This window comes from Branchiostoma floridae, chromosome 5, assembly GCF_000003815.2.
Source record: "Branchiostoma floridae strain S238N-H82 chromosome 5, Bfl_VNyyK, whole genome shotgun sequence".
Lineage (NCBI taxonomy): Eukaryota > Metazoa > Chordata > Leptocardii > Amphioxiformes > Branchiostomatidae > Branchiostoma > Branchiostoma floridae.
Window position 1 is genome coordinate 18929139 of NC_049983.1, and position 27832 is coordinate 18956970.

Below are 27832 nucleotides of genomic sequence, written 5' to 3' on the forward strand. Positions count from 1 at the left end.
TTTGTAAATTGCCAAATAGTAGTTACTCGAGCAACTCAATTATGACTTTGAAAAATTGTATTTTCCAAAATATCCTTGGAAAAGTTACTATTCTTTGGAGTATCTTACTACCTGGATGTCTAACTTTCATTGACAAGTTTTACATCCTTTCCATTCACAGAACAGACCTTTACAGACAGTACAAAGTACATGTAGTAAATTCATAATAGTCCTCTGATACAGACCTCCCTCTGTTGTCTGTGTATGGTTGACCCTCCAGTCCCCATACACCAGCCGACCTGACCCAAAATCATAGTACACCAGCACCTGCACCTTGTACAGGGTGAGGGGAAGGAGGCCACTGATGGTGGCATTCTGGAATAGAGCACGGGAATGGTAAAAACACTGGAAGAAAGTGCTGCATACCTACATATACATTTGTAATATCAGGTTCACGTACAAGTACATGTATTATTATGTACAGGTACAGGCATGGGTACAGACCTACATTTATACCTGTACCTGTACAATTTGATAAAGTAACGTGTGGTTTTCAATGATAGCAGAAACATGAATTAACAGTTAACAGAATGTTTCTTTAGACATCAGGTATCTTATGCAGTGAACCCATGCTTTTGGAAGGCTAGGTGGTGGCAATGCCCATACAATGTTCTAATCTTTCTTCAGTAAGAAAGTTTCATCATTGTGGTTGGAATACAGGAAGTGTATTTCTAGTAACAAATATAAGTCATCACATTATGCATTTGAATTTATTCAGGTACAGTACAGTTGTGGTATTTTGGATCTGTACCAAAATGACTTTCATGCTAACAAAACAACCGAAAGACCATGCCATAATGGAATATCAGTGGTAGTACACATTGTAGAAACCTGTTGGGAGATGGAATGCAACCTGAGAGGGTCAAGGTGGGGAAATGCTTTTGTATCAAATGGAAATCACATGTGTAAGACCAAGTTTGCAATACGCACCATGACAATTATTAAAATGGAATCAATACTGCAAACAGCCTTTTGTTTGCCAAAAATAATAGCATGTATACTGCCTTATACACCTTGTAGAACAGCTGCAACCTTTTACAATTGTGAGGATGTTATATTATTGAGCGATGGAGATCATTATTGACATTGCTGAGCAACCTTAACAACTGATTATTCTCTATAAACAGTATACCCTTGGTGTATGGTTATAAATGCAGACATAAAGCTTTAAATCTATCTGCCAAGCATTTCTTTGTAGCTCATTTGCAGTGAATTTTTTTTGTTGACCTTGACAACTGTTCTTGGTAAAGACGCTTCGGTTTATTTGTATATATTGTTTGTTGTCTTCTGGTTGTCTTACTGAATGTAACACGTTTCGTTTTTGTTATTTATGTAGTGGGCCCCCTTGGAAATCAACTTCAAACAAGTTGAAGGGGCTACCCACATGTTTTGAGATGAATAAATAAATTTATTGTTTGGATGATGGCACACCATGACTTAAGGCTTTAGTCTGTACGTGGCTTAGAAGTTGGTTGAATCCAGGTATCACATGCAAATCCTACCAGAAGTGCATGTACTGGGGGAAATCTATGAATCATCTATTATATGCAACTTGAGAATACACTCTGACTTTCCTTTTCACTTCTGCTGCCAGCTTTGAATTACCAGATGCTTCCAATGCCAACAGTAACTTTGTTATCTCCGCAGATTGTATGATTTTGGAGACTAATGGCCAGACAAATTTGATAACCAAAGAGCCTTTTCCCTCAACGTCAACCAATTAGAGACTGCTTCCTGTCAGAAGTTCATTGAAGAATGGCACACAATGTATCATAAAAGCAAAGATTGACATTCAGAGTTAGACAAGTCCACTAGCCCGATTGTCTCAAGCAAGTGAAAGTGCTGATCGGGCAAGCAAATGTCCTACCCTACTTGCCAGATTGGGCAAGTAAGATTTTTCCAGAGACTTTGATCTACTTGTTAACTTTCAGTCATGGCATCAGGCATTGTTTAACACAGGAAAATAGAGTTGCTGGATCTTACTTACTTTTTACGTGCAATTTGATATTTAGGTTGTGGGCTGGAGATGGGTGTCTTTTTATACTATAAGCTGGCTCACAGTTTGAACAGCTCATGTGCAAAGTCAGAGGTGAAGGCTCCTACCTTGAAAACAGTTCTTGTCTACGTACCAGTATTTTGTTTGTCTCAGGAGCCTTCATATTTGACACATTACCCACACTGCACGCAAGCAGTTCAAACCATGAACTTGCTTATGATAATAACAAGGACCAAATGTCTTAACAGTTTCTAACAGCTCTACATACACGTTCTGACAATCTTATAACTAATTCTATTTCATTAAACCATGCACAAGGTAAATCCTAACATTTATCTGGTACATCACAATACAGGTAAAAATTATATAAAGGATGGTTGACTTAATATGGACTTATCAAAAATACAAAGGAAAGTGAAACAAATGGACATAAATCATGTAAAGAAAAGTAAGGAGAAATCAACTTGACATAAACAAAAGTTAAACTCAGATTGTGATGAACAGATGAATAGAGGAACAGACCTCAAGGTCCCTACATATGCCAGATGCATTCAGGTCTCTGCTTGCAACTTCCGTGCAAGGTGTATTCACCTGATCAGCATCGAAGACGAAAGAAAACAAAAAAAGAACAGTTGATGTTGGAAAACACAAAGAGGCTGACACATGGCTTTGGAAGTACATAAAAGTCCTGCTCTACTTGTACGCAATAAGCTGGCTCATAGTTTTAGCTGTGCATGCATGAGGTCAAAGGTGTAGGCCCCTAATGTGAAAACAGTTCTTGTCTCAAGATGTTTTGTTTGATATGCCTTTATGTCTCAGGGGCCTTCAAGTTTGACAAGTTACTCACAATGCATCACACTGTGCATGTGCAGTTCACACCATGAGCAAGCTTATTATGTCTCAATGATACCAGCCAGAGCTATATAACTTGCATTAGGAAATACACCCTTTACTTTTTTTTTCAATTAGCATTTTGCAATCCCTTGCATATCCATTTGATTAGCACCAACATTGCAATAATACAAAAAAGCAGCTGCAGACATTCTTATTCATGGCAGCAATGGCAAACAATTTTGCAGTTATGTCATGGATCAAGCTGAACAAAAAAGGGTGCATGCTGCATGCCAGTGCATATTTGAGCACTATTAGCGACCACTCACAATATTTAGTGCTATTTATTACTGTGTAATCTATGGTTACTTTGGCTTGTCAGATCAACGACAAGTTGAAACTGACTTGTTGTATTGGGATTAAAGCTGTGCAAGAGTTAAGCAAAAGGAAAGGCTGCATGGTGCTACCGGTAATAGCGCTTCAGAATTCAGATACATGTGCTGAATTGCTGATTCTGAAAAAATGTTATCTGCATGCACCTGTGTACCTAAATATGACATTCTCAAACTTCTTGTGAAAGGCATAAGTAACAGTGGACAAGTGCCCCAGCCAGCATCCATTGCAAAAGAAAAGCCATTAAAGCATGGCAGCCAGTACTAGCACACCCAAGCGCAGCATGCACACTTATACAGGCATCATTCACATGTAACAATCATGAGGGAACATGCCATACCTGGGCACTCCTCTTCAGCTTGATGTTACTGGCCGCCCTGCGCGAGCTGTTCGCTTCTCTATAGCTGAGGAAGTATCCCCACTTTATGTGGCTGGGGACAGAAATGTTGGGTCCCACCCACGACACAAATATCGCCGTCCCGTTCAGGGCTTCCCCGCGCAAGTTGGTCACCTTTTGGTCGGGTTCTAATGCAGTTGAGAAAAAAAAATATGTTTATTTGAATGAATCTTTCAATCTTCATTTACCTATTGAATCATATACAGCATAAATACAAAGATAATACACTTCTGCATTGTGTTGATTTTACAGGTGGTGCAGCAAAGACTGGGCATGAATACAAAACCAATTATGATTCAGTCTGGATGTTGCTGTTGTGCAGAAAAATTGTTTAGTCTACAAGTGTGTGGTTGGGGAACAGGGAGGTCTCTTGACTGTCCAAGCACAGGTGAAAATATCTTTGAAATATCAGAAAAGATTTTGAAATGTTTTTTTATCACCTTCCCAAATGTACCTGTCACCTTTTCAATATTTATTGAAGAACTACACTGCAATAGCTGTTGAAATGATTCTCAAAAAAGCACAAAGTAAGGCCAACCAGTAGAAGAAACAGATAACTGCAGCTGTATGTAAACTTCACAGAACCAAGTTGTTCTTACTGAGCTCTCTTGTAGAGATGGGATCTGACTGTGGACCGGTGACACTGTTGCCTTCAGCATCCGTGGCCTTTACTTGGAAGAAGTACTCAGTGTCTGGGATCAAGCGACGCACGACCAGCCCCGTGTCCTGAGTTGTGTATGTACTGGACTTGCTCCAGCTGCCACTGCTTGTACTGGGGACAGAGAGTTTCAGGACAAGCTTAGATACATGTTGATAAACTCCATGGACAAGGGAAGAAAAGAATCATTTAACACAGCACATGGCAGGATTTTAAAGGTACATGTACATGGTCTCAGAACATCATGCGAAACCACATGGAAATATAGAGAGTAAAACAGCAAGAAGCAAATCAACGATCTAGACAATGCAACTTAAACAACACAAAAACATCCTTCTCCCTTGTACACAAAAGAAAACCATCGCAAAAGTAAATGCATTTACAGTACTCTGTGAGAACCAAGGTGTTTTCTTGTGGCATCTTACCTGACATTAACAGTGTAGTTAACTTTGCTATCATTGACTTGGCTGGCAGTCCAGGACAGCTTTATAGTTGTAGCCGTCACCTTCAGTGCTACCGGCTGCCCTGGGGGGTCTATACCCCTGGGTGACCCTGGGGTTGACGGGGAGGAGCCTGGGTCCACATTAACCCCAGGAACCACAGGTAGTTTAGGGGAGGAGGTTGTCCCCGAGGGTTTATCAGTCTGTAGTGTGGAGGATGCGGCTGTGATGGAGGATGGAGATGTGACTGAGGAGGTGGACACCCTCGCAGATACAGACGCTCCAGCTGATGTACTCAGGGTGGATGTTCTCGGGGAAGTGCTTGTAACCACTGGGGCACCTGTGATTGTCAGAGGATAGAGAGTTCATTTACTACTAGGAGTTACAGAATGATGTAAAACAAAATCTTTTGTCGACATGTAAGAAATTCTAAGAAAAATAACTTTTGTTTTTGTGGCATCTATACATGTATGTACAAATAACCCACAAATTTCATCCTCTCTGAGAAGAGACTCTCTTGCAAAATGAAGTTGCCACACATGACAAATCTATCCAGATTACAGTTGGATAGGACTGATACACAAAAACAGCCAAGACTCTGGTGATGGTTTACATGATTGGCTGTACACATTCTATCGAGGACCTGTATGGGGAATTCTGGGAGTGCTTACTGGTAAATCTAACAGGACTGGTAATCTTGAAAAGTACTTAGTCTAACTTATTCTGGCAAAGTTTTAGGAAAGCTTTCATTGGATAGACCTGTGATAGACCTTTGGGTGTCTGGATATTTGAATATTCTAATGTTTACAATGACAATATTGTTGCCGTAATTGGTTAATATCTCATTCTGCATCTGACACAGCAGTCGATAAAACAATTTGTTGTCATCATCTCTCTTGATTTTAATTTTGGATTGCACAGTGTGCGCTTATGGCTACATATTTCTTCTAAATGGAGCAGCTATTACATAACCTTGAAGACCTGTAGTCTGAATTTGGCACGATGAAAAGAAATTGAAATGTTCCAAGCACTTCGGCTCACACAGAACTCCTATTTTTCTATGTATGGCGGCATTGACCCAAACCATCATCATACCAGCTCCGACCAGCTCATGTTTAAAAGGAAGCTGACCCAAGACATGTCAACAAATGGCCTTATGACAGATCCAGCTGTTTTGGTGGGAGTGGCGATTTCATCTGCACAGTTATATGTGTCATTTCTGCAGTAACGCTCAATGCTACAGACGGCATGTCATGGAGAAAACATCTCCTCTGAAGAGTCTGATCGAAATAGCATGTAGCCAAAATGCGTCATGGAAGCAAAATTAGGTAGTGTACAAACTGTAAAACATTTAATTTGAATTTGGTGGGTCTGACTGACCATGAAAGCAAGTTTATTTGAACAAATGCATCCTTATTTAAATTGCTTAGAATATGGTTAAATCCGGTAAAATGTATAATTTGGTGAAGTGCGATTTCTAATTTTCAAACGCAAGTTGCAGTTCATAGCAAATTTGCACAGTAACACGATATAAAACCCGCCCATTGTGGTCAGCAAACGATGTTGCTTCATGCACGAGTGCTTATGTTATGGCAGTGGCTGAATGACTATTTGGGAAACAAAAGCACTTTGGACAATATGCCTTTTCTCACCTGTCAATCTAACAGGTAACCGTACCCACCGGCATCGAACACACAAAACAATCAGACAACCAAATGTACCATTCCCAACCAATTAATCAGGCCGAGATGGGCCTCTCTGGTTCATTAAGAGTGGGGTGCATGCTGATGCCTGGTAAAGTGGGTCTCCCCACTCCATCAACAGTTGTGTTAATGTTGCTGCAGACTCACAGCTCCTATTCTGTGGGTGTTATGTATTCCCCCTGGCCTGACACAGGGCAGATTAACTGGGCTGGGGTCCGGCCAGGTCAATTTTCATCTGGCTCCCCTGTCCTGACCCATTTGTCCAAATGTCCAGAACCGTTCTGGACTCCGGTTCTGGACTCGAGAACCACCAATAAACATGTACCAGTAAGGGGAGAACACGCCGTGGAAGGGAGAACTTTGAAGTAATCCCTGCGATGCTATCTCCGTGAGGCAGCTTTACAGAGCAGACTCTCTAACAGCCATTTCATTTCACCAACTCCAGGCTTGCCATGACCCCTCTCCTCTGGGTGTCTTTGAAGTCATTTTCAAGATGCTGCCTTTGTTACACTTTCTTAAACCCATTGTTCCACCCTGTGTGTTTCCATCTTAAATGATTACAACGTGAGACCTTCCCCACATAGAGGTCATATCAAAATCAAATGCTTTTACATTATAACCAGAAACTTTGAAGTTATAATTTGCATCATGATTGTTTTAGACCTAATTGCTTCCTGTATACGACAGAGATTCTAACTGTGTCCAAACTTGATTTTTATTTAGAGCTCGTATCTATAGAGCTTCAATCAGCTGTAGTTTTTCTCAGATCACCCTTTCTCCTTGGAAATTCCCCATCCACTGCATCTTACCATGACCTTCTCCTAGGAGACCTGACCTAACCTTTCTGTCCCAGTATATTTTCCATGCCACATTTCTACCCTAACATCAGCATTGTTGTCCAGCTTGGGGAGTGGAGATAATGCCAGATTGCCATGAATAAACCACTGGGAAGTTAACAGTTTGGCCTCTCACAATTGCCAGGCCTATTATGATTTTTAAAGAGAGATCGCTGTTCTGCTTCGGTGCAATGACTGTGTCAGATTGACTTTATGTCTCTGGGTACCATAGTTTGGGAGGATTCTTTGTTCCACCCTTTCTTTTCCCTTTTAAATCATGGGGCTCGTGATTTAGTCAAGGGGCACATGTTATCAGCGGTGTCTTTACCTGGCATGGCAACCGCTATTGTTGAGGACGTTGTGTTTCCGTCTGTGTGCTCTACAGTGCAGTTGTACAGGCCCTTATCCTCTTCCGCCGCCGACTTGATAGTGAGAGTGTAGCTTGGAAGACTCAAGGCGAACTTAGAAGGGTCTGTCACGGTGACCTGGTTCTCCGAGGTGTCACTAAAGGATGCCACATTGGCTCCATCCTTTATCCACTTGACATGTTTGATGTCAGCAGAGGTATTGTTGGCTGCTGTACAGTTGAGAGTGACGTTCTGTCCCAGCTTGAGGATGTAGGCATCTGCATGCACTGAAAACAACCATCAACACACAGTTAAACACTGTAGAGGGACAATTTTCCCAGTAGGGCATTACTCCTAGGGTTTACTTAGTGAATAGGAGGTGAGGAGGAGAGTGAATCATTTCAAACTCTTTGAGACTCAATTGTCCATGACTGCAGAAAGTGATGGAAGCTTTGCGGTATGTAGATGACAAAGATCAACAGATTCAGGACAAGATAACCCTTTTGTTAAGAATCTTGCTGATATTTTCTAGGGAAAATGACTGGTGGTATGGTTGACATAGACTACATGTAGATTGTCCATTCCAGATCTGTATACATGTATGACTTTATGTAAAAATCTTTATCAAATAAATGGAAGAAGTAAGTACCACAGAGACTTAATTGTGAATCAAATACATGGAGAGGCGGTAAGTATAAGGTTCCCTGGAAAAAAAAAAGTTTTAAGCAAGCTCTCGCAAGTAGTGGTATAAAAATACATGTACTGAATATATATTTATCTGTGTTACAAATCACACCCAGACATGTCTGTTTTAGACAGGAACAGTTTGACCCTTGTTCTTCAAGTGTCTGGTCCCATGCTTTTGAACTATGGTATGTAGATAACAATGCCTCTGAGCAGTCTCCTGTCACTACAATGTGTCAACCAATTAAGTCATGTATTATTAAAGTCAATTACGTAATTATGTCAGGTATGATCTTCATATACTATGAGTCACATCGGCATTGCTATGACTAATATTTCTAAATATCAAACTCTTATGCACAAAAATCATTTTGCTTCTGTGACTGAATAGCTTCCTGATGACATTTAACAGTAAATGTCAGTCATTTATCAGTCAACAAAGAGAGTCTTTCTTCTCTGCTGCTATAGTTCCATTGCATAGTGGTTATAAATATATATAGGAGACAGCTTTGACAGATAATCATGTGGTATGCAGCACATCATACCACTACACCACTGTTGATCTTGAAATGTATGCAGTGGTTTTATTTTCATATTCTCCAAGAAGAGGTTGAGTCGCAGAGGTAAAAGTGGCCAGAAATGGTGAAAACATGAATACGAAATGGTGAAAACATGAATACATGCAATATAATGATTCCACGGTATTACCATACTTTACTTTAAAAATGTCGCTACTGCCACTGCTAAAACCTCATTTCCCCTCCCCCCACCGCAAAATTAAGTCCTCATGAAAATAACTGAATTTACAGTAATGTAGTCCAACTTCTCCAATCTAATTTCCACCGCCAGACCTACGGTGCATGGAGCGCAATTAGATCATAGCTGTCTATTTCTGTCCCAGAAGTTGATCCCTGCACCCACATCTAAGATGAGAAGATAAGTCTTCAATTCTCTGTTCAGCCAACAGAACCGAAGAACCACTGCAGGGGGATCTACCAGAGAGAACCTGAGACTCGACTAAACAACAACAAAACTGATGTTATCAAAGCCGTTTTCAGTCAGGAAGTTATTCCGCACATGCTTGAATGGATGTACAATATTTTGGCAACCATTAGGAGTTTCAAATCCATGTTTGAAGCATAGCAAGAATGTGTATACTCGTCTGAGACAGTACTACACTGTACACCATATGGGAGGCATAGGCTAAACTAAGCCAACACATGGTAATAGTATACTTCCTGTCTCCCCTCTATTTGTATACAAGAGGATATACACATCATGTAGGCATAACAAACTGGACAAGAGCTATCCTGCTTGAATAATCATACTAATGACTGTCTTGAAAGAACTTTGCAATACCTCTGCTCTGTATGTCCAGCAATTATCTTCAATCCTGCTTTGACTATTTAAAGTGAAATATCTAGTTGTAGATTCTTTTCATAGAACAGTATACATAACAACTCTCAATATCATAATCATAACAAGGTAAAGTAAGTTTTGTATCATGAATTCCTTTTGCAGTAAAACTTAAAAGAAAACTAAATCCAACAATCACACCCTGACAGTCAGCAAAATTCTGATAACGAGTTACTCCTCTTGCTGACCTGAGACTCATCTAAATCCTTCCATCCAGGAAAGGGCAGCTCTGTAAAGTAAGGTCGATGAACTTGGCCATGGTTCAAAGAGGGCCTTTCCTACAACATTTTCCAGAGGTCTCCTGTATCCCCAGACAGGAAGTACCATTAGCAGCCATGGTTCAACCTTGTAGGTACAGCTGGCATCAACAAAAGACTGGAAGACATACTGCTACATGTATTTTAGCAACCTCAACAAGAGTCTTGGGGTCACTTGTTAGCATTACGAAGATCTTATGTTTGGGTTGATAACTGAAGGAATGGACTGGAAAACGACGGATGTCACAGCAACTAGATAAATTGTTTGATTTTTTAACTGTCAAGTGAGCAAAAATCTGGGCCATAACAAATATTCATTAAAACACCCATGGACATTAAAATCTAATATTGCAGTTCCATTTGTACTATTATTATTCCTCTATAAAATCATTCACTCATCAATCTTCCAGTAGGCTCTAATACATACCAAAAGTCAATAAGGCCTGTCAGTAATGATGTGCCCCTGCCCATGAGTAATGACGTACGTGTACATGTCATGCCAATCATAACATGTCCACCCTATCTTGGAAATCACTTCTGGTTTATCAGCGAGCCCTTTCCTCGCCCCGCTATTTGCCAAAAACGACCTCTGATTAAGATTGTATTAATACGTCATTCAGGGACATGCTACACTGTGTTACAATTACTTAGTAGTCACCAGACATGATACAGCAAATGAACATTATAGTATTATCTACAAAAGGACCATAATTAATTCAACATGGTCACATTTACAAACAGGAATAAAGTAGTCCAGACGTTTGATTGCCACAGAATGAAAGGCTGACCTTGACTCGTATTGTAACAATGGGTTTGAACTTTGCTACCAAACAAGGCATCACTTTAAGTCAACATGAAAGTGAAAGATCATGGTTCTTTTATTATGTGCCTTGATTGTCCAGAAAACATGGCTTCCTCTTTCGAGGATCAGCATTGCTGACGCCCACAATAGGTTTTTTGCTACGCAATAATGGAACTACATTAATTAAGACATGAGATTAAATTGTGATCTTTCTGTTCCTTGATTATACTCCTTTCTTTTTGGACTTCAAGAGTGTGAATGGCCCCTTCAGCCAACTATCAATATTTGCCTTGCCATAAGGATGTTTTCCCCTTAGGACAAGTGTTCCTTGCTTAAGAATTGTTGAAATGTTCTTCAATTTTACAACTTCGGCTAGTCATGGTTACAACTTGGTTTTACTTCTTTTTTTCGTATGGACCACACAGGAAATACTTCCTGTTCGCTAGACCCTACACAGAGCTGTACATTGGATTTGGAATTGCTATGCAGAATACAATTTGAATACATTTCACTGGTCATAAAGATATGGACAATGTCAGAAATTATCATCATCGATGGATGAAATCACAAATTTTACAGTAGAACAATCAGTACAATATATTTTCAACTTAACGTTATATCTAGTACAAATGGAAATACAAATACATGTCATTGAAATAATAAAAAAAGGATTATCAAAATTGTAATCTTTTTGTGTGCTGACATCTTTTGTGTGGCTTTCTTTATTTGGGAAGGGGGAAAAGTTAACAAACAATTCACATTGGGTATGTGTTAGGTTGATAATTCCAGGAACTGGGGAAGTAAGATAATCTATTCTATAATTTGTCTTTTTATTGTCTCATAGTGATATAACAAAATTCAATACAACAATGATGAAACATTATTTTGATCATACTCATGGGATTAATATCATATCCCGTTTGTGGCTGTGTTAGAGGACTAGTCTTTGATAATGTAGTCATAATACATAATAATATCACAATCTGCCAAATATTTCCCTTGTGAGTTGTGTACTACAACTTTGGGATGAACATAAAAGAATAAAAAGGTTGACAGATTAGCATAAGGTGTAGGAAAATATCATTCTTGTCCCCATGTGCCTTAAACCACCAGTTCCCAATTAATTTAGTGTATTGCGTGCTATCTGGGTCGTTTGCTTCAGGAGTTTATCAGTCTGTACGTGTCACAGTTTGGGCACGGGGGAGGCATGTCGGCCCGACTCCAGCCGTGCCCCCGACACAACCTCAAGCTGCTCATTTCCCCCTTCCCACAGCCTCAAACAACACTTACCTTGGACCAAAATGACGACAAACATGTAGAAATGGAGGTGAAGTTTCCAGACATCCCTCATGTTTCTCCCTGGGACGACGTCTGGACTATTTACAGAAGCAGACGATATGGGAAGCCTGGCCTACAAAATGGATAGTTGGTGGACTCTTTGACTCCCGCGAAAGGCTGTGTGTCCCAAAAGGAGGAAGTTCCGCTGGACAAATAGGGCTCCATAAATGTCTAAGGAACTAAACTACATTTTCTATGAGCTACTTTATCCTCGTTACTGTTGTACAGCTCTGGCGTTTTCACTTCCGACGGAAGAACGGCGAGAAATTAAAGTGGAAGTGACATCAGTGCCGTAGGAATCCTCTTTCGGGCTAGGTCAGCCATCTTAGGGACAGACCACTGTGGTGGAGTGAAGGGGGTTCCGTTATTGTTTTGTTGTGGTTTTTTAGTTTCACAAAATTTTGGTTCAAACCGTTGTCTTTTGGATTAAAATAATTGAAATGGCTGTTTCTTAAGGTTTCAAATAACTCAAAGCTATAGTTTTGGAGAAAACTGTGCCATTCGTCTACAGAAGTTATGCTGCCAAAGTGAAATATCCCAAACATTTTATAGCTGTCTATCACAAGCATTAAAGAAGGTTAGAATAAAAATGGTATTTTACTAGATATAATGTCACAAAATGTAAAGTAATCTGTAATTATAAATATTTTCAGTTTGAATGTATTGATTAAACGGTATTAGATTGGTAACTAGCAAGATAATGCCAACAGAAAACTTATATATCATAAGGCTCAAAAGATTGTTACGAGGGACAGCTAAACTGCTGGCGGGACGGTCAGATTGGAAAAGGTGAGATCGATTGTTCACAGCTTGTTGAAGTTGCAATTTTTGTGTGTGTTTAGATGATGGTAAGTTCTGTCACGGCCCAGAAAGCATGAACAAATAGTTTGTTCTAATGACTGTAACATCAGATCCTTTACTTGTGGCCGCAATGTGGCAAGGATGACGTTTATTTTATTGCTCTTGTCCTAGGCTATGATGCTAAGTCGGTGAGACTTCCCAGGTCCAGGTCTAGCATAGCATAGCATAAATATTATCTCCAGCATAGCATAGCATGAATATATTAATCTCCAGGCAGTGCTGTGGTCAATGAAACTCCTCTGCCGTCTAAACTTTTTCCCAAGCTTACTGTAAATGCATAAACTTTTGTGGTGGTTTAATGTTTGCGATGGCCGCTTCACTGCGAATTAAACCACTGCGAACATTTTTCCATGGCAGAGACTGCAGTGCATGGTCATGATGGTGCTACCACGAACTTAAAACCACCGCGAAAAGTCCTTTTTCCCGCTACCGCGAAATTAAATCCCTGCGAAATTAAATGCATTTATAGTATATGGTACTATCTTTATGCCACAGCAAGATTGGCCTGGACTATATATGTAAGTTGATGTAACTGTTATAGTACTGTATATACATCACTGCATGTATAGGGGTGGGTATTGGTACAGGAAATTTAAGTTCGGTTAAGGTCCAGGGAATCAGGTCTATGTCTAACTGGGGCAACAATCGCAAGGAAAAACGTAATGTACAGCGTTTTTTTTCTGCACGTCCCTGGCTTCCCTGGAGTCTTGCCTACTTGCACACCGTTCGCAATTTCAGGTTTTCCCAAAATAGCCCAAAACACTACCTTTGTCAACGAAGCGCTATGCCTAACTGGTCCCGTCCGCCATCTTGACAAATTTGTCGATATTTGGGACCACCTTCGGCAATGCTCTACAGGTAGCCTTTCCAGCTATGTTTGGAAAGTGGTCAGAAATGCCTTGGGAGGCTATGAAACCTTGCCGTTGTATGTTTTGTTTATTTTTTGTTGTTCCTCATTTGTTATCATCCTGGGAGCTAGTAGAAGTGGCAGTGGTACTATTTGTCTTAGTATTGGATACTATTACTAGTATAACGTTACTACTACTAAGCTTGTGCCAGTATTTGTGCATTAAAACCATAGAGTCAAATTGGACCAATTGCTGACATCTCATGTCCGTAAGGTCAAGTGACCTATAGCTAGATGATTGGTCATTGATAATTTTGATGTATGAACACATGAACACTATTCAATATAGCCTCTCTTCCTACACAGATCGAGCCATCTTGTGGAAATGGCAGGATCATCATTTAGATTTGGACAGCACGTTCTCCAATCATCGTGTGTTTTCTTCAAATCCAGGCTCAGTATTGGGTTTGTCAACAGGAAGCCTGTTGTTCCTGGTCGTATCCTTGGAAGATCTACTTGTTTTTTCTGGTTTTGGGCTACCTATATACTAGTAGTATGCACACTGAAGCTTCTAGAAAGCGTTTCCATTTACCCGACTTATCGCAGCTAAAACCTGCCAACTGAAGTCTTTTTTTAGATGACCACTGGCATTTAAGGACAAATTTTTCATCTGATGATGATGAAATTCAAAACAGAAATGTAAGTAGTCTTGCAAATGTTTCCTACAGATTTCATGCTTTGTTGACAACACCGAAATCTTTTTCTTTTTAAAAGAACTCTTGCCTACCAATCCTAAATTAGTAGGGCTGTGTTTAATCGATTAGGAATTCTATCCCAGCTCCTCCATATTTACAGGGGCAGCCAATTAGCAATTTGCAAAAACATTGCTGGATATCTGTTGGATGGAGCCAGATATCTTTTTTTGGTAGTAGGAAAACAGGCCAAAGTCAATACATACGCCAATGTCATGCATGAAAATAGCTGGCCTTGATATGATCCTCCTTAGCTGCAGTTCCATCACAGATGTCCTGGTGTCCCCACTGAGAGTGGTGGAGAGATTTGGAGAGCTGTCATCAGAGGAGGTGGCCGATCTTTTCATGGCCACACAAACAATCTCAGGGGTGGTAGAAAAACACTTTCAGAGCACTTCACTCACCATTGCTATACAGGTGAGAGAAAATACATGCCTGGTAATCATTATCATTAAACTTAACTTACTATCCGCATGCAGACTAAGCCTGGCTGTCTTTTACACATAAAAGATGATATGTAGGGGATCCGCCTGTCAATCCGCCATGCAAATTGATGGTGGTCGAATATAGTTCAGGGCCTAAAACTTCAAGATTTTTTTCCTGGTCAAATGGGTAGAAATCCTGGCAGTTTTGAGGTGGGTGTGACAGGGGAGGGTTTCTACTTTCTGATTAGGGCCAAAAAGCTGAGTTTTTGTGGTTGTTAGGGGGTATAAAGTTGGGACTTTTTTGTCCTAGCATATGGCCTCCTCACTGGGTTGTGGTGCGGTTTTGAGGTCATGGGTCAATCTTTCAGTTCCCCGGAAGTTTGTGCCGTTAGATTCATGCCGAAATGTGTTTGTTTGGATAGCTGAGATGTCGGGCTTTCAAATGAGGGTATGTTTGTGTGCCAGTAACGTCAGAAAGTTGAGTTATTAACAGTTGCTTTCTCCTCTTTTGGGCATAGGAACCCATTGTTTAGAGGCTGTATATTGAATCACTGGCGGATGCCCTGTAGTATTCTGATATGTCCTGTTTTGTGCTAAATACATTGCATACACATGTATGTTATCAGGAAAGTCTATGCATTCCTTATATGAACTTACATAAAAGGGTGACACAGTGCATTGTTTTAAATGGATAAGACTCCAATGGGGTACATGACAATTTGGGGCATGTGACAATGTCATGTACATTTTTTTCCAAAATCCCTGTTTTCTTTTTCAGGACGGACCTGAAGCAGGGCAAACAGTAAAGGTATAATATGTACTTAAGTTTCTAAATCACTTTTTAACCTCATTTTTAACAACAAATTTACTACAAGGTTTGATGTCAAGAACCATAAATTCAGTAAACAATCAGTAAATCAGACCTCTGTCCACAATGGACCAAACAGTTGTCATTACTGAATAGCTCACTTTTTGATACATCAAAATACCCGTAGATGAACAGTTGTACAAGGTCAAATGTGTGTATGCCACAAAGTGTTGAATGTATAGTTCCCGATGTTAAGTATCTTCCAAATTGTTAAGATCTTGTTGAAAGCATTCATCTATTGGAATAATAATACATGCTACAAAACAGGTCATATGTGAGCATGAAAGTTCATGGGTCATGTGTGAATCCATAGAAGTGCAATACTACAATGGGTTGCAAGGTAGCATTTTTGAACTGTGCAAAAACAGTGACGAGGCCCTTGCAGTTATTACATCAGGTGCCAGGTGGCACTATTGTGCAGTAACCTGTAATGTTGTAATGTAATGTTCCATCCTTGCAGCATGTTCATGTACACATACTTCCCAGGAAAAGTGGCGACTTTCCACAAAACGATGAGGTGTATGAGGCGGTAAGAATTAACCTTTCCATGAAGAATTGTGTAATTGTTTGTTGTTTGAAAATTTTCATGTTTTTGCTAAAGTACATGTATGACCCAAAAAAATTTGTAACGGCTGTATTTCTTTCTATTTTTTAGTTAGACAAGCATGACAAGGAAGTGGGTGAAGATGGAAAGTGGAGAACTGAAGAAGAAATGGCAGCGGAGGCTTCAGTCTTGGCTAGATACTTCAACTGTCAGGTGGACTCTAGTTAACATTTACTCCTATTTGTTCACGTTGTGTAGAACTGAACATCACAGTTTTCTATACGTCTATTGTACAGTATCTCATGACAGGGTTGTTGGACAAATTCGTTATCCCAATTGTCCAGGGCAAGTGAAAGTGCTGAACGGGCAAGCATATACTAGTATCCTACACCACTTGTCCAATTGCCCGGCAAGTAAGATTTTTCCATTGAGTAAGATTTTGACGTACTTATAAATTCTAACAGTCATGTCATCAAGAAAAAGAGAGCTAGAATAGTAGGTTGCCATTACTTTACGTGAAAATAAATGAAAGATGTTATTGTTTCGGGTAAGTGAAAAGTTGGTTTGGTCAAGTAGGTTTGGTATATGTACTTGCCCAAATTTTAAAAAACTTGTCCAAGCCTGGAATCTCAGGTGGACCCACCTGTGGGGTATTCTCCAGGGTATACTAGAATGCTCTTATTGTACTTAGTAAATGTTAATGGTGATCTCATAATAAGTACTTCTCATTGTGTAACACTAGTGATGATAAGGTAACATGCATTAACACAGAAGCGTCTGTTGTGACTAATACATGTACACCATCACTGTGATTGTCTGTGATTGTCAATAGAACATTGTACAAGACATCCTGACTGTCCATCGCAATTTGCAGTTCAACCATTGAGAGAATGACAATTAGGGGTTCGACCAGTGAGAGAGTGGCTGCATATAAGTGTTAAAGTTACATTTTAAAGTATTTCGCAGTTCTATGTATTGATGGAGATGGGCTAAGCCATGGGAACGTCCTAAATTGTATTCATATATGGGAGTCGCTAAACTTGACTTTAATGATATAGTTAGTGATATCACTAAGGTCACTAAATACATCCTTGTGACCAGAATTTTTGGAAAGGAAATATATACTAGTATGTGTGTTTTTATAGCACATTTCAGAGGATGCAGTTTCCCGTGCTTGGGAATTGCATCATTGAAATGACTAGACAATATCTTACATAGATTATGATAAAGTTGCTCTCCTTCAGTTTGTGCAAAACCAGAAATAAATCTGACTTTGATAATGACCTCATTATACACATGGTATGTGTGATGAGAGGACATTGTGAATAACAGTAGCTTCCTAACTTTATCAATGTCTACATTGTTGTCAAGCAATGTAAATCTAAAGAAGGTTAGAGTTTAAGAAAATATATGAAAGTTTTAACAGGCTGATTTTGCCTTATTTGCCTGGACCTCTGTTGGGGCTTGTTATACAATCATGTACATGTAATAAACTGTTGTTGCACTGTATTCAGTAAGTGTTGGGTAATGAATGTATAATAACAGGTTTTCATTTGATGAAAGGGAGTGATCATTTGTCTGTCAAGTGGACACCAATATCTGTCCACTGATATGAAAACAGACAATATGGCATTTAGATTATACAGTATTCATACTGTACATGAAATCCGATAAACAAAACATGACATGCTGTAAATGAACCTTGTATCAAAAGAATACCTATTTTGGTACATTTTATTCTTTGGAACATTTAAAAGGAAGCAGACTAGATGGCAGGCTACACAAAGACACTGCCTTGTGCATCCACATAAAGGGATAGTATAAAGATCGGTATCTTGAACTATGAAACATTTTGTTCAAATGTTTATCTACAATCTCTCAAATACATTCAGTATCACAACTTCAAAGGAACCTGCTAGGCGAAACATCTATCTTGTGCTCCATTTGACAGTTAGGCAAACTGTTGAATGTAAAGCGTGTCTCATCTCTCATGCAAAATCACAAGATCTTTGCATAGAGTTGCACAGTTAGGGAACTGGTATGGATGTGCTGGGTCTGCAGATTTAGTTGTCTTTAGTTTGAAAGTCATTTCACAAAGCTGTTTCACATCAGGTCAAACACATGGCACCCTTTCCACACTTGTTTTGCAGGCCCTGCCAGCCATGAGGCATCGCTAGGATTAGCCGTAAGGTAATGTGTTGACTTACAGCCAAGATTTGGTCCACTGCGACAGATGGAGCTGTGTGTGATTCATGCAACAGTTTGGGTTTTACTTTTAGGGAGAGTACTTGTAATGTTACATGTACATGTGAACTGAGAGGCTCTGCATGTCTTTTCCGTCAGGTGTAGGTAGCCTATTTTTATTTCCCATAATTCGAAGGGAAACCATCTTATCTACGTAATTTATAGCAAGGCGACCAAATTTAGCGTAATTGCCTTCCTTGATTTAGCGTAATATTTATTTAGCGTAATATGTAGGGGGTTCTTCTGAATTGAGCGTAAATCGTTGTCGGGACCCCACATGGAGACCCTCAACTGCATATTAAGCTTCCTGAGTTGATGACTGCAGACATCTGATGTTCTTGACTGACTGACTGACTGTATGGAATAAGGTAGATTTAGGAATATGCTTATTACGATCAAATGTTCTTTTTTTCGATTCCCGAATGAGTTTAAGTCCTTGGAAACAGACTATTTATTACTTTTTTTCTTTTCTCCTCTCTTTGTCTTCTTTTATCTCAGAAGATGGTCAGATTCCCGCTGTCTCATGCATACAGATTGAATCAGTCACTTTGTGCAGTCCTGGCTGGACAGCTCCTATTTTTCTTACCATGCTCTAAAAAGGCAACTATTCTTTTGAACTATTCTTTCTGCAATTATGTCTTAAATGTACATGTGTTATTTATTCATGTGTTTGTGTCTATGTATATGTTTGTGTGTGTGTGTGTGTGTTTCTGGATGTTGTGTTTTATTTTTGAATACAGTTGTGACAGGTAGTGAAAGGGAAGTTGTGTCACCACAAAGGTCAGGCTTACTGGATTGACAGATTGTACAGTTCCGAGGTGGTAGAACTAAGTGGTTAGTCAGAAATTACAGACATTCCAAGTCATGAAGTCAATCGAACAAGATACTGTAAAAAATGCAGAAATGTTCGCGGTGGATTAATCTTCGCGGTTTTCGCGGCGGCCACTTCACCGCGAATTTAAAACCACCGTGAATATTTTTCCATAACAGTAAGAGATAGCAGTGCATGGTGCTACCGCGAAATTAAAACCACCGCGAAAAGTCCATTTTGCTGCTACCGCGAAATTAAATCCCTGAGAACTTAAATGCATTTACAGTACTACTTCATTGGGAGGTATTGTTTTTGGTCTAGGCAGCTAGCTAATGCTTTGGCCTCTGAAGATATGTGTAGTTGCTCAGGCTGATGGGAAAATATAAAGGCTGTAGAACTGAAAGAAAACTCAAAATGCATGTTTAAAATATCCTTTGCACAAATGTAGCTTTATCGTGTAAGCATTTCAAAGAAACAGCTGATGTAATTATGTTTTATGACCTAGAAATGTAACCTGCCCTATCTGCATAATGTTTCCATTACTTCGATCTTTTACTAAAACATTGTTATTGACAGATGTCTAAAAATAGCCTTCTCCTGCAGATAAATGTATGCATGAATGAGTTTGGTGATTGCAATCAGAGGCTTCACTCAATCAATGGGAGATGCTGACATCACCTTGTTTGTGTTTTACTCTTAAAAACAGCAGAGTGTGGACAGCACATTAACTTGAGGGCCACCTGAATATGTGCAGAGGATAGGGTAGGTGTTCTGCATTCCCCCCTATTGCAGGTTTGTACAAGATTGAACTCCTGCCAACAGAATGGTGACTTATGGGGAAATCAATGTGCTTGAACACCTCATTTACCAGCGAGCCACACCCATCAAAGCGAGGAGGCCTCCACAGCCGGCCATTTCCCGTGATTACTGCCCAGACTCCCAGTGGCACCCGGCCAGCTCCAGCTTCAGCAATCTACACAACAAATGAGAGAAGTTTTAGTAGATTTAATCTGCTCGCTCCCGACCCCGGCCATTTTCTCAGGATTAGCCCGGATCTGAGCGAGGACGTTTCCCTCACAAGTCAAGCTGGGCGACACTTCGGGATGGCGTTTACGGGAGGGGGCACACGCGCGGATCGGAAATTTCCATGGAACTAATGTGCTGTGCGATGTAGACAGCCATATTGAGTTGCCTCCTGGCCCCCGTCAATTCCGTGTGTTACGTCAAATAGCTGAATAAATCACATTTTCCCCTATAATGAAAAAGAAGGGCTGCGGTGGGTAATTGTGCAATGAACGCCCAAGCTTGTGTCGTGTAATTATGCACAGCTAAATAAGCTGATGTGCCCTACATTTGGAGAATAATGAAATAGGTCAATGTTTTATTAGGGAGGAAGCTGGCCCAGCACAGCAGCCCCCCACATGATTTAAGGCGCCCTTAGCATCTAATGCCTTCCTTTAAGGCTTGGATTCTAATATACTGTCAAATTTCTGATGTCCCTGTGGTGCCCCGAGGGAACTTAAGACGATATTCGCGTCTCGTTGCCCAAATATATCATGGGAGAAGAGGCCAAATTGGCCATGTGTAATCCAATGTATACATTTGTACTCATATTGTCTTTTCCTGACCCATCTATTCTGTATTTCTTGCAGTCACTTGAATAACACGTCTGTACTCAGCAGCCTCTTATCTCTAACATGGTTAACCCCAAGCTTTTAAAGAATGCCAGGTAGTTACTGTAATGCTACTGTATACTAGACACATGTAATGTATGTGTTTGTATATATACCTTCTACATTATAGTCAACATATAGTTCATGCAAATGGTATTTCTATAGTGTTGAAAGGGGCTTCGATTAAGGCCAACGTAGGCTGGGGAGGGCTGTATTGTGATCCAAAAATCCTCAACAGGTAACGCTGTTGAATCCCAGAGGGATCACAAATAGTGATCCCATATGGGATTCCGTGCAGATCCTGAAACATTAGCAGAAACGTTTATCCTGTGTCCTTTCCTATGGCAGTGTAATGCTGGGTAATATGATTTCGCACAGTTCCCATGAATCTGCATGATATGTTAATCAATCATGTACCACTTCGTCTGTTGTTTTTCGACCTTTTTCTTCAGTCACCTTGTTTACATGCTAGTTAGGCCATTTGACGAAAGAAGAAAAGGGGCAGCTGATTTTGCCGTCAATCTCAGACATCAAAACGTCTCACTTCCTGTGATCTTGGAGATGGTGTGGATTGATCCCGGAAGAAAAGCGGTTAGTCGTGACAACGTTGCGTGAGATGCTGGGCAGATATCCTCCCGATAGTACCTCTGAAATCTTTCCGACACTTTAAAGCGACCTTGATGGATGGGCTAGTAGCTCTGCCCTGTGCCTGAAGGATGCTACAAAGAAGACGGATAACAATCTCAGACGGGATATTTGACAACATCTGACAGTGCTGTGAGTCGCTCTCCTCGCACCGAGCGATCAGGAGTATGCCGATCTGAAAGGGCGGCAAACTGTCTGACAGCACCACTTATTTTCCCGCTGTTTTCTCCCCTTGCTGCGCTGCCTCTGTGGCACAAGCTCCCCCTCCGGGTATGCATTAGTGGATAGTGGTGAGTCTCTTCATCCCGGCAAAAGGAGCTTTCTGATCTCCTGCCGGGTTTCCAGCGTGTGGTGACAGTGCTCCTGTCTCAGATGTGCCGTGTGCAGATTTATGTACCAGCGAGGTGTCTACTGATGTATTCAAAAGCTGTCTTGAAATTACATCCCTCAAGAGCTATTTTTCAAATTTTGAGCTACCAGTTTGTTGCATCTTATTTCCTGAATTGGTTCGTGTGACGTGTCTGCTCTGCAAGAGGATATTTGTCATTATTTCAAAGCACTAACATTAAGTTGAGCATTTATTATGAAAGTGCCCTTACTTTCTTGCATCATATTTGTCATATTTTACCCAAACAACACTAACACTGTATGTGTTATATGTTGAAGACTGATTTATGTTGTGTATTGACTTGATCTCTACTGGAAGCAAAAGATTTCAGTCATCAAGAGGCAAACTGATCAGTTGGTGTAGCACACTGTAGCTACTTGTAACATCAGGCGGAATATTGCACTAACCAAATGTTTCAATGATGTTGTAGGCAGAGACTTTACGCAAGAACCTTTATACATTGTGTATCAAGTGGTGCTAACATCTTTTCTGTCTGTAATTTTGTTTGTCTACGATATTCTTCTTTACATGTACATTACACTGTTTTTGTTGCACTGTCATTGCCATACCAGGACATAAAATACTTTGTGTACTAGATACAAATGTATGATCTATGTGTATTGAGCTTTTTGTTTTTGTACTGGTTTAGTCTCTGCTACTGGCATTTCAGCCACTCTCCCCACTTCTGACCATTTAAGTCATGTGATCATCAGAGATGGCTGTCACATTACAGCACAGTGCCAGTCACCATTTTCACAATGCTTAAAAGGCTGGATTTGGTTATGGATTTGAGTATAATCTGTGATTTGCATCGATCACACTATAGAGGAAGTTTGTAGACTATGACTTGTGCTGTGACAGCCACCTTGTTTTCTAGATGGGTCCTTGGAGAATGTTAGACATGGCTGGAGACCAATTATGGTTCAATTTAAGGTTACATGTAAGATGTATGATGTATGATTATGTGTCTTGCGATTTCTGTTGAGATGAGGAAATGGCATGTTGTCTACAATTAAATGATAATATTGCAGATAATGTCTCATAATAACATTGCCATCATATCATAAATAGTCCTATACAGAATTCATTCATCAGTTATAAGCTTGTTCACAGTTTGAGGTGTGCATGCACTGTTGAATGCATTGTGGGTAATATGTCAAAGTGGAAGGCCCTTGGACATTATCTTTGTATTGGCAGGGGCACCCACAATGCATCACGTTGCATGTGCACTTCAAACCATGAACTAGCTTTTTATCTGTCTGTGCGACTAAAGAAGAGAATACAACATGGAGAGGACAGAAGGAAACCGGTGGTTGCATATAAATAAGTTTATTTACCACATAGGCGTTGGGAGCACACCCAAAATAAATTACAGCTCTCAGACTGGACCAACGGAGCTACAAGAACTCATTCTGGTGACTACAATTGCCCACACTGTACACACAATATTGTAAGCCAGTGATGTTGTTGGGGTGTTGGGAAGGGGGGAGGGGGGTAAATGTGGTATTTACACAGACTGCATTGTCCAAAATGGTACTTCTTCCATCACATATGTACAAAAATCTGGTAAGGCTTCCAACACTGCTTCTCTTTTTAAGCATGCCAATTCATCTTGGCTTGTTTAACTACAATATACTGCATGCAACAGTTGGTCATGCTGGTACCTTTACCACAAGAAGTAACATATGTCTGTGCTATACAATGTCATCATGGAAAAGCTTCCGTCCATTTCCCTTACACTCTTTAAAATTAAGTGAAATATATTAGAATCTGGCATTCCCAGGACAGTTTCAATGCCCCTAATTAAGAAAAAAGTTGGAAGTACACACATATCACAATCAGTCACAAAAATAAAGATCTTTCAAGCTAATATAGCCTGTTAACAAATTATATTTCTCTTGTTTATAAGCAACAAAACAGTGTAACTGTTACATGTACATATTTAAATTCTTGATACCAACCTGAACAAATAAAATAAATACTCTTCATCTCAATAACAGTTAGACACAAATATGCAACATTTTTTGCTACAAAGCTTCAGTCTCTGTGACAAGAAATGATAAAGATTTGTAGATTACTTCCTTTGAGAGCACTACTGCTATTCTAGAGGTTCCTCAGGTATTCAATACATTCAAGGTGACAACATGTAAATGAGTTGGGCATATCAAGAAAGTTTTCTGAATGACATCACCTGCAGTCTTTTAACTTGACTAGTTAATTATGATTCTTTTCTCTACAATGTCTTGGTAGCTACCGCGTTTTTATGGCTGTTTTTTTTTCTTTTGTTGGTCGGGATATGGGAATAGGGTTTAGAAATGAATTTCATCACATACAGGCCCTGATTTCTAGAACCTTTGCGATGGATGTCAAATCTAATAATAAAGGCAAATTCTTAAAGCTATTTTATACAAAACTCTGTCATAGTGCTGATTTATAAAAGTGGGCAATTTCATCTATGTTTTCCTACTGGAAAATACAACAGGGATCAAGCAAAAACATCACTTAAATGCCCTTGACTGAGTACTACGAATAGCTCAGAGGAACAAAGGTGCGACAGCCTTTTAAGAGTTTGTCATGGTTCCATTAACGATATCAAATTACAGCAAAGGATTCACTTGTGTCATATTTTGGATTTACAGTCACCGGAGATATGCTTCGGATAGGTTTACAGAACACAGGGTATTTTGGTTCTTTGTCTATAAATGTCGTCTAAATTTTTGCCGTTTTTATTGTCATTTCATCGTTTTACTTTCAAATTTGCTAATATGTATAATTGAAGCTAATATTCGCACCATGCGTCTTTATCATTTCTAATCACAAAGGACAATTTTACTAAAGTCATCCATAGTAAGAACATCTTTTTTCTTCTCCAGTCCTAAATATCTTTTTTTCTTGATTAGTCTAAGTATATAAAATTGCTACTTAACATTTAAACTTGGCAAGGGAAAGGAAAGTCAGCTGACACATAAAATTTGGCAAGTTGGGCTTCTCAGATTGTCTAGATTATTTAACTACCTTTTTGCCATCTTAGTACTGTAGGAATATTTATATACATAGACAAAACAAAGAAAGGACTATCTATCTAGTAGGTAATGAGGGATACGGAATCATGCCCCCTTTAATACTCACTGTTTGATCTACATATGTTGCCCTCCTTGCTTCTCCCTTTTAACATCGTACTATAATGCTATCAGAAAATTTACGGCGAAGTGCTTTACAAGTTTTAAGTCTAGGTGAAAAGTGTTTAACATGTAACTTTATTCATAATCATGATAGTAGCACATCTTTAGAAGCCTATAATTCAATTTTTCTCTTGTGCTTTGTCATATTTTACATAGCCAGGATTCTGGCAGGAACGTTGCAATACTCCCTGTGAAATGATATACAAAAGGATGCCCACCGATGGCAACAAAAATCTCTGAACTGTGGACATACCACACATTGTACACCAAGATGCTTGGTTACCAGTGATTTTTTTATCAAGTTTATACATATGATGGAATTGATATATATATATATTTTGTTCATGATGTAGTTCTGTCATGATTCAAGGAGCAAGAAAGAGTATTTGGCTTTCTCTTAATGGGTAATGCTATCTATAAGTCAGAATATGTCTATTGTAGGTTGCACGAACAGCTCTTATCATAGGTCATTCATTAGATACAATATACTTGCTCGTACACAATGATGTCTGGACTCTACACTGCATAACTACACTTGGTCAGACATGAACACTCAAAGGTGTGCTCCACCTGGCTGACAACTGTTTTGTTTATTGCGATGTAGTAGCTTTGCTTTTTTTTCCCAAACCTTCACCATCTCGAAGGCACAGTGCTCAAGACCCTGGAGCCAACCCTATCCCGTCCCATCCTGCAGACAAATAACGACAACTACATTTCTCCAGCGGAACGAGTTGGAAAAAACCAACCAGCCCCCTACAGCTACTGTGACAGATGTATATGGCGTTTTTTTTAGGTCTCTCATGTAAAAATCTTGTGCAGCATATTTTTACCTGTGTCGGCTTATCACAGTGGGAATTGTGCCTGTGCCTTAGAAGCTTTGAACGAAGAAACTTTAGTCCGGCAAGCTATAGGGTGATAACTGAAATGTACAAGAGTAGGTAACTGTCTGATACTGTGGCTAATACAAGTGTGACTTCTTTCTTTTGTCTCCTCCCAGCATTGACTGCATTGCCTCAGTCAACTGTCGTCTTTCCTTCTGTTACATGGTAACTTATATAATGGAAACATCTGTCCCCACAACACACACGTGAGGCTCTACAAGCAACATGGTCACAAAATTTGGCTAGAAAGACCATGGCCAGATTGCTTTACCCACTACCAATTGAGATTCTCTCTACATTCTCTGGAGTTGTTATTTTCTTCTGAGCACCCTGTGTGTCTTGCAGTACAAATCAAGAGTTCAGGGTTGATAGAAAATTCCTTTCTCTATGGCAGAATTCTCATCCTGGAGTGACTAGTAGTCCCCTACTTTCTAGCAGTAAAATGCAGTGCACATGCTGTTTGCATTCATGGCTTTTATACTCCCTGCATCCTCAGTGAAGTGACGTATGAACAGAATCCTCCCTACAACGTTGATATGCGGACTATGTTGGAGTTACCGGGAGAGGTCGTTGTGCTGACAGTCATCATGGACTCTTCCGTGTCGGAGGTCGTCCCCGGCGTCGGCGTGGTGATGATGGCGGAGGTGGTGACTGTGGTGTTGGTGGAGTTGATCTTGGGCGGCTCACTCGCGTTCAGGTGAGTCTTTGAGGAGGTTTTGTTGGGAACTGCGATCTGTATATCGTTAAGCTCCTGGCCCGTGTCAGACACACTCCGGGCAAACTGGTACTTCCCCCTCCTCCGAGAGCAGCAACTTGATTCGACGGGGTTTCCCTGGGACGACTGGGAAGGGCTTGGTGTTGGTGGCGAACTCTGCGCCTTTGGAGCAGCTAATCCGTTGTATGTGTACTCCATCTCCACAAATTCTCTGTCCTGTGAACAAATAGTAAAGAGATTCAGCATAATAAGATTTTGGAACTTGTGCCCCCTGCAATATGTCATATATCTCGATTTCAGATTTCAAAACTTCCGTGAAAGAATAGTTTGATTTGTAAGTTCAAGCACAAAACCAAATCACCAGTTGATATTAATGGGAAATAAATAAATAAATAGACATTAATGGGAATAGCCCTATGTTCCGATGTCTGTCTTCAAACACTCACTGCTACATTCTGACACCCTGGCCCTATGCTAGTGTTAGGGGGTGTTGGAGCATAGGCATGTCTGAACATAGGGGCGTCACAACATTCAATTGTTGCAACATACATGTAGGGGTGTCTCAACATAGCAGTGTTACAACATAGTGGTGTAACTGACATTGACAGTTGCTTGTCATGTTGAATTGACAAATTTTCATAGCATTGCTGCAACTGTGGTGTGCTGTTTCTTCATCAATACAATATTCATATATGGTTGGCTACAACATTGTCAAGTCCCAATGCCAATGCCAGAGTAAGGTGACCTTGGCATTGGCTGTTACCATTACTGAATGCTAAGCACTTGTCACCATCAGTCAATTTGGAAGCCACAATTTTTTTCCTGGGCAATCTAATACCTAATAAATTGCAAAAACCTC

At 40.0% G+C, this 27832-nt stretch overlaps 3 protein-coding genes across 15 annotated transcripts in view; 1 reads left to right on the top strand and 2 right to left on the bottom strand.

The window, feature by feature from the left end:
* LOC118415889 (receptor-type tyrosine-protein phosphatase gamma-like) overlaps positions 1–12473 on the bottom strand; it is a 39460-nt gene extending 26987 nt beyond the window's left edge. For 4 of the 9 annotated variants that reach the window (XM_035820806.1, XM_035820811.1, XM_035820805.1 and 1 more), the window contains exons 1-7: positions 12090–12472; positions 7622–7927; positions 4740–5100; positions 4256–4428; positions 3600–3784; positions 2558–2626; positions 225–354 (exon numbers count right to left, since the gene is read on the bottom strand). In XM_035820806.1, the coding sequence (XP_035676699.1) occupies positions 225–354; positions 2558–2626; positions 3600–3784; positions 4256–4428; positions 4740–5100; positions 7622–7927; positions 12090–12150 (1285 nt within the window). In that variant the 5' untranslated portion in view covers positions 12151–12472. Of the gene's footprint in view, positions 1–224; positions 355–2557; positions 2627–3599; positions 3785–4255; positions 4429–4739; positions 5101–7621; positions 7928–12089 lie in introns of all 9 variants that reach the window. The other 5 variants (XM_035820812.1, XM_035820807.1, XM_035820803.1 and 2 more) reach the window with 3 other exon arrangements.
* Positions 12474–12667: 194 nt separating this feature from the next.
* LOC118415893 (bis(5'-adenosyl)-triphosphatase-like) overlaps positions 12668–27832 on the top strand; it is a 46120-nt gene continuing 30955 nt past the window's right edge. The window contains exons 1-6 of one of the 3 annotated variants that reach the window (XM_035820817.1): positions 12668–12926; positions 14212–14342; positions 14869–15014; positions 15801–15830; positions 16351–16419; positions 16546–16647. In XM_035820817.1, coding sequence (XP_035676710.1) covers positions 12838–12926; positions 14212–14342; positions 14869–15014; positions 15801–15830; positions 16351–16419; positions 16546–16647 — 567 coding nt within the window. In that variant the 5' untranslated portion in view covers positions 12668–12837. Of the gene's footprint in view, positions 12986–14211; positions 14343–14868; positions 15015–15800; positions 15831–16350; positions 16420–16545; positions 17944–27832 lie in introns of those variants that run through there. The other 2 variants (XM_035820819.1, XM_035820818.1) reach the window with 2 other exon arrangements.
* LOC118415892 (potassium voltage-gated channel protein Shal-like) overlaps positions 23509–27832 on the bottom strand; it is a 54329-nt gene continuing 50005 nt past the window's right edge. For all 3 annotated transcript variants that reach the window (XM_035820815.1, XM_035820814.1, XM_035820816.1), the window contains one exon: positions 23509–27189. In XM_035820815.1, coding sequence (XP_035676708.1) covers positions 26782–27189 — 408 coding nt within the window. In that variant the 3' untranslated portion in view covers positions 23509–26781. The remainder of the gene's footprint in view (positions 27190–27832) is intronic.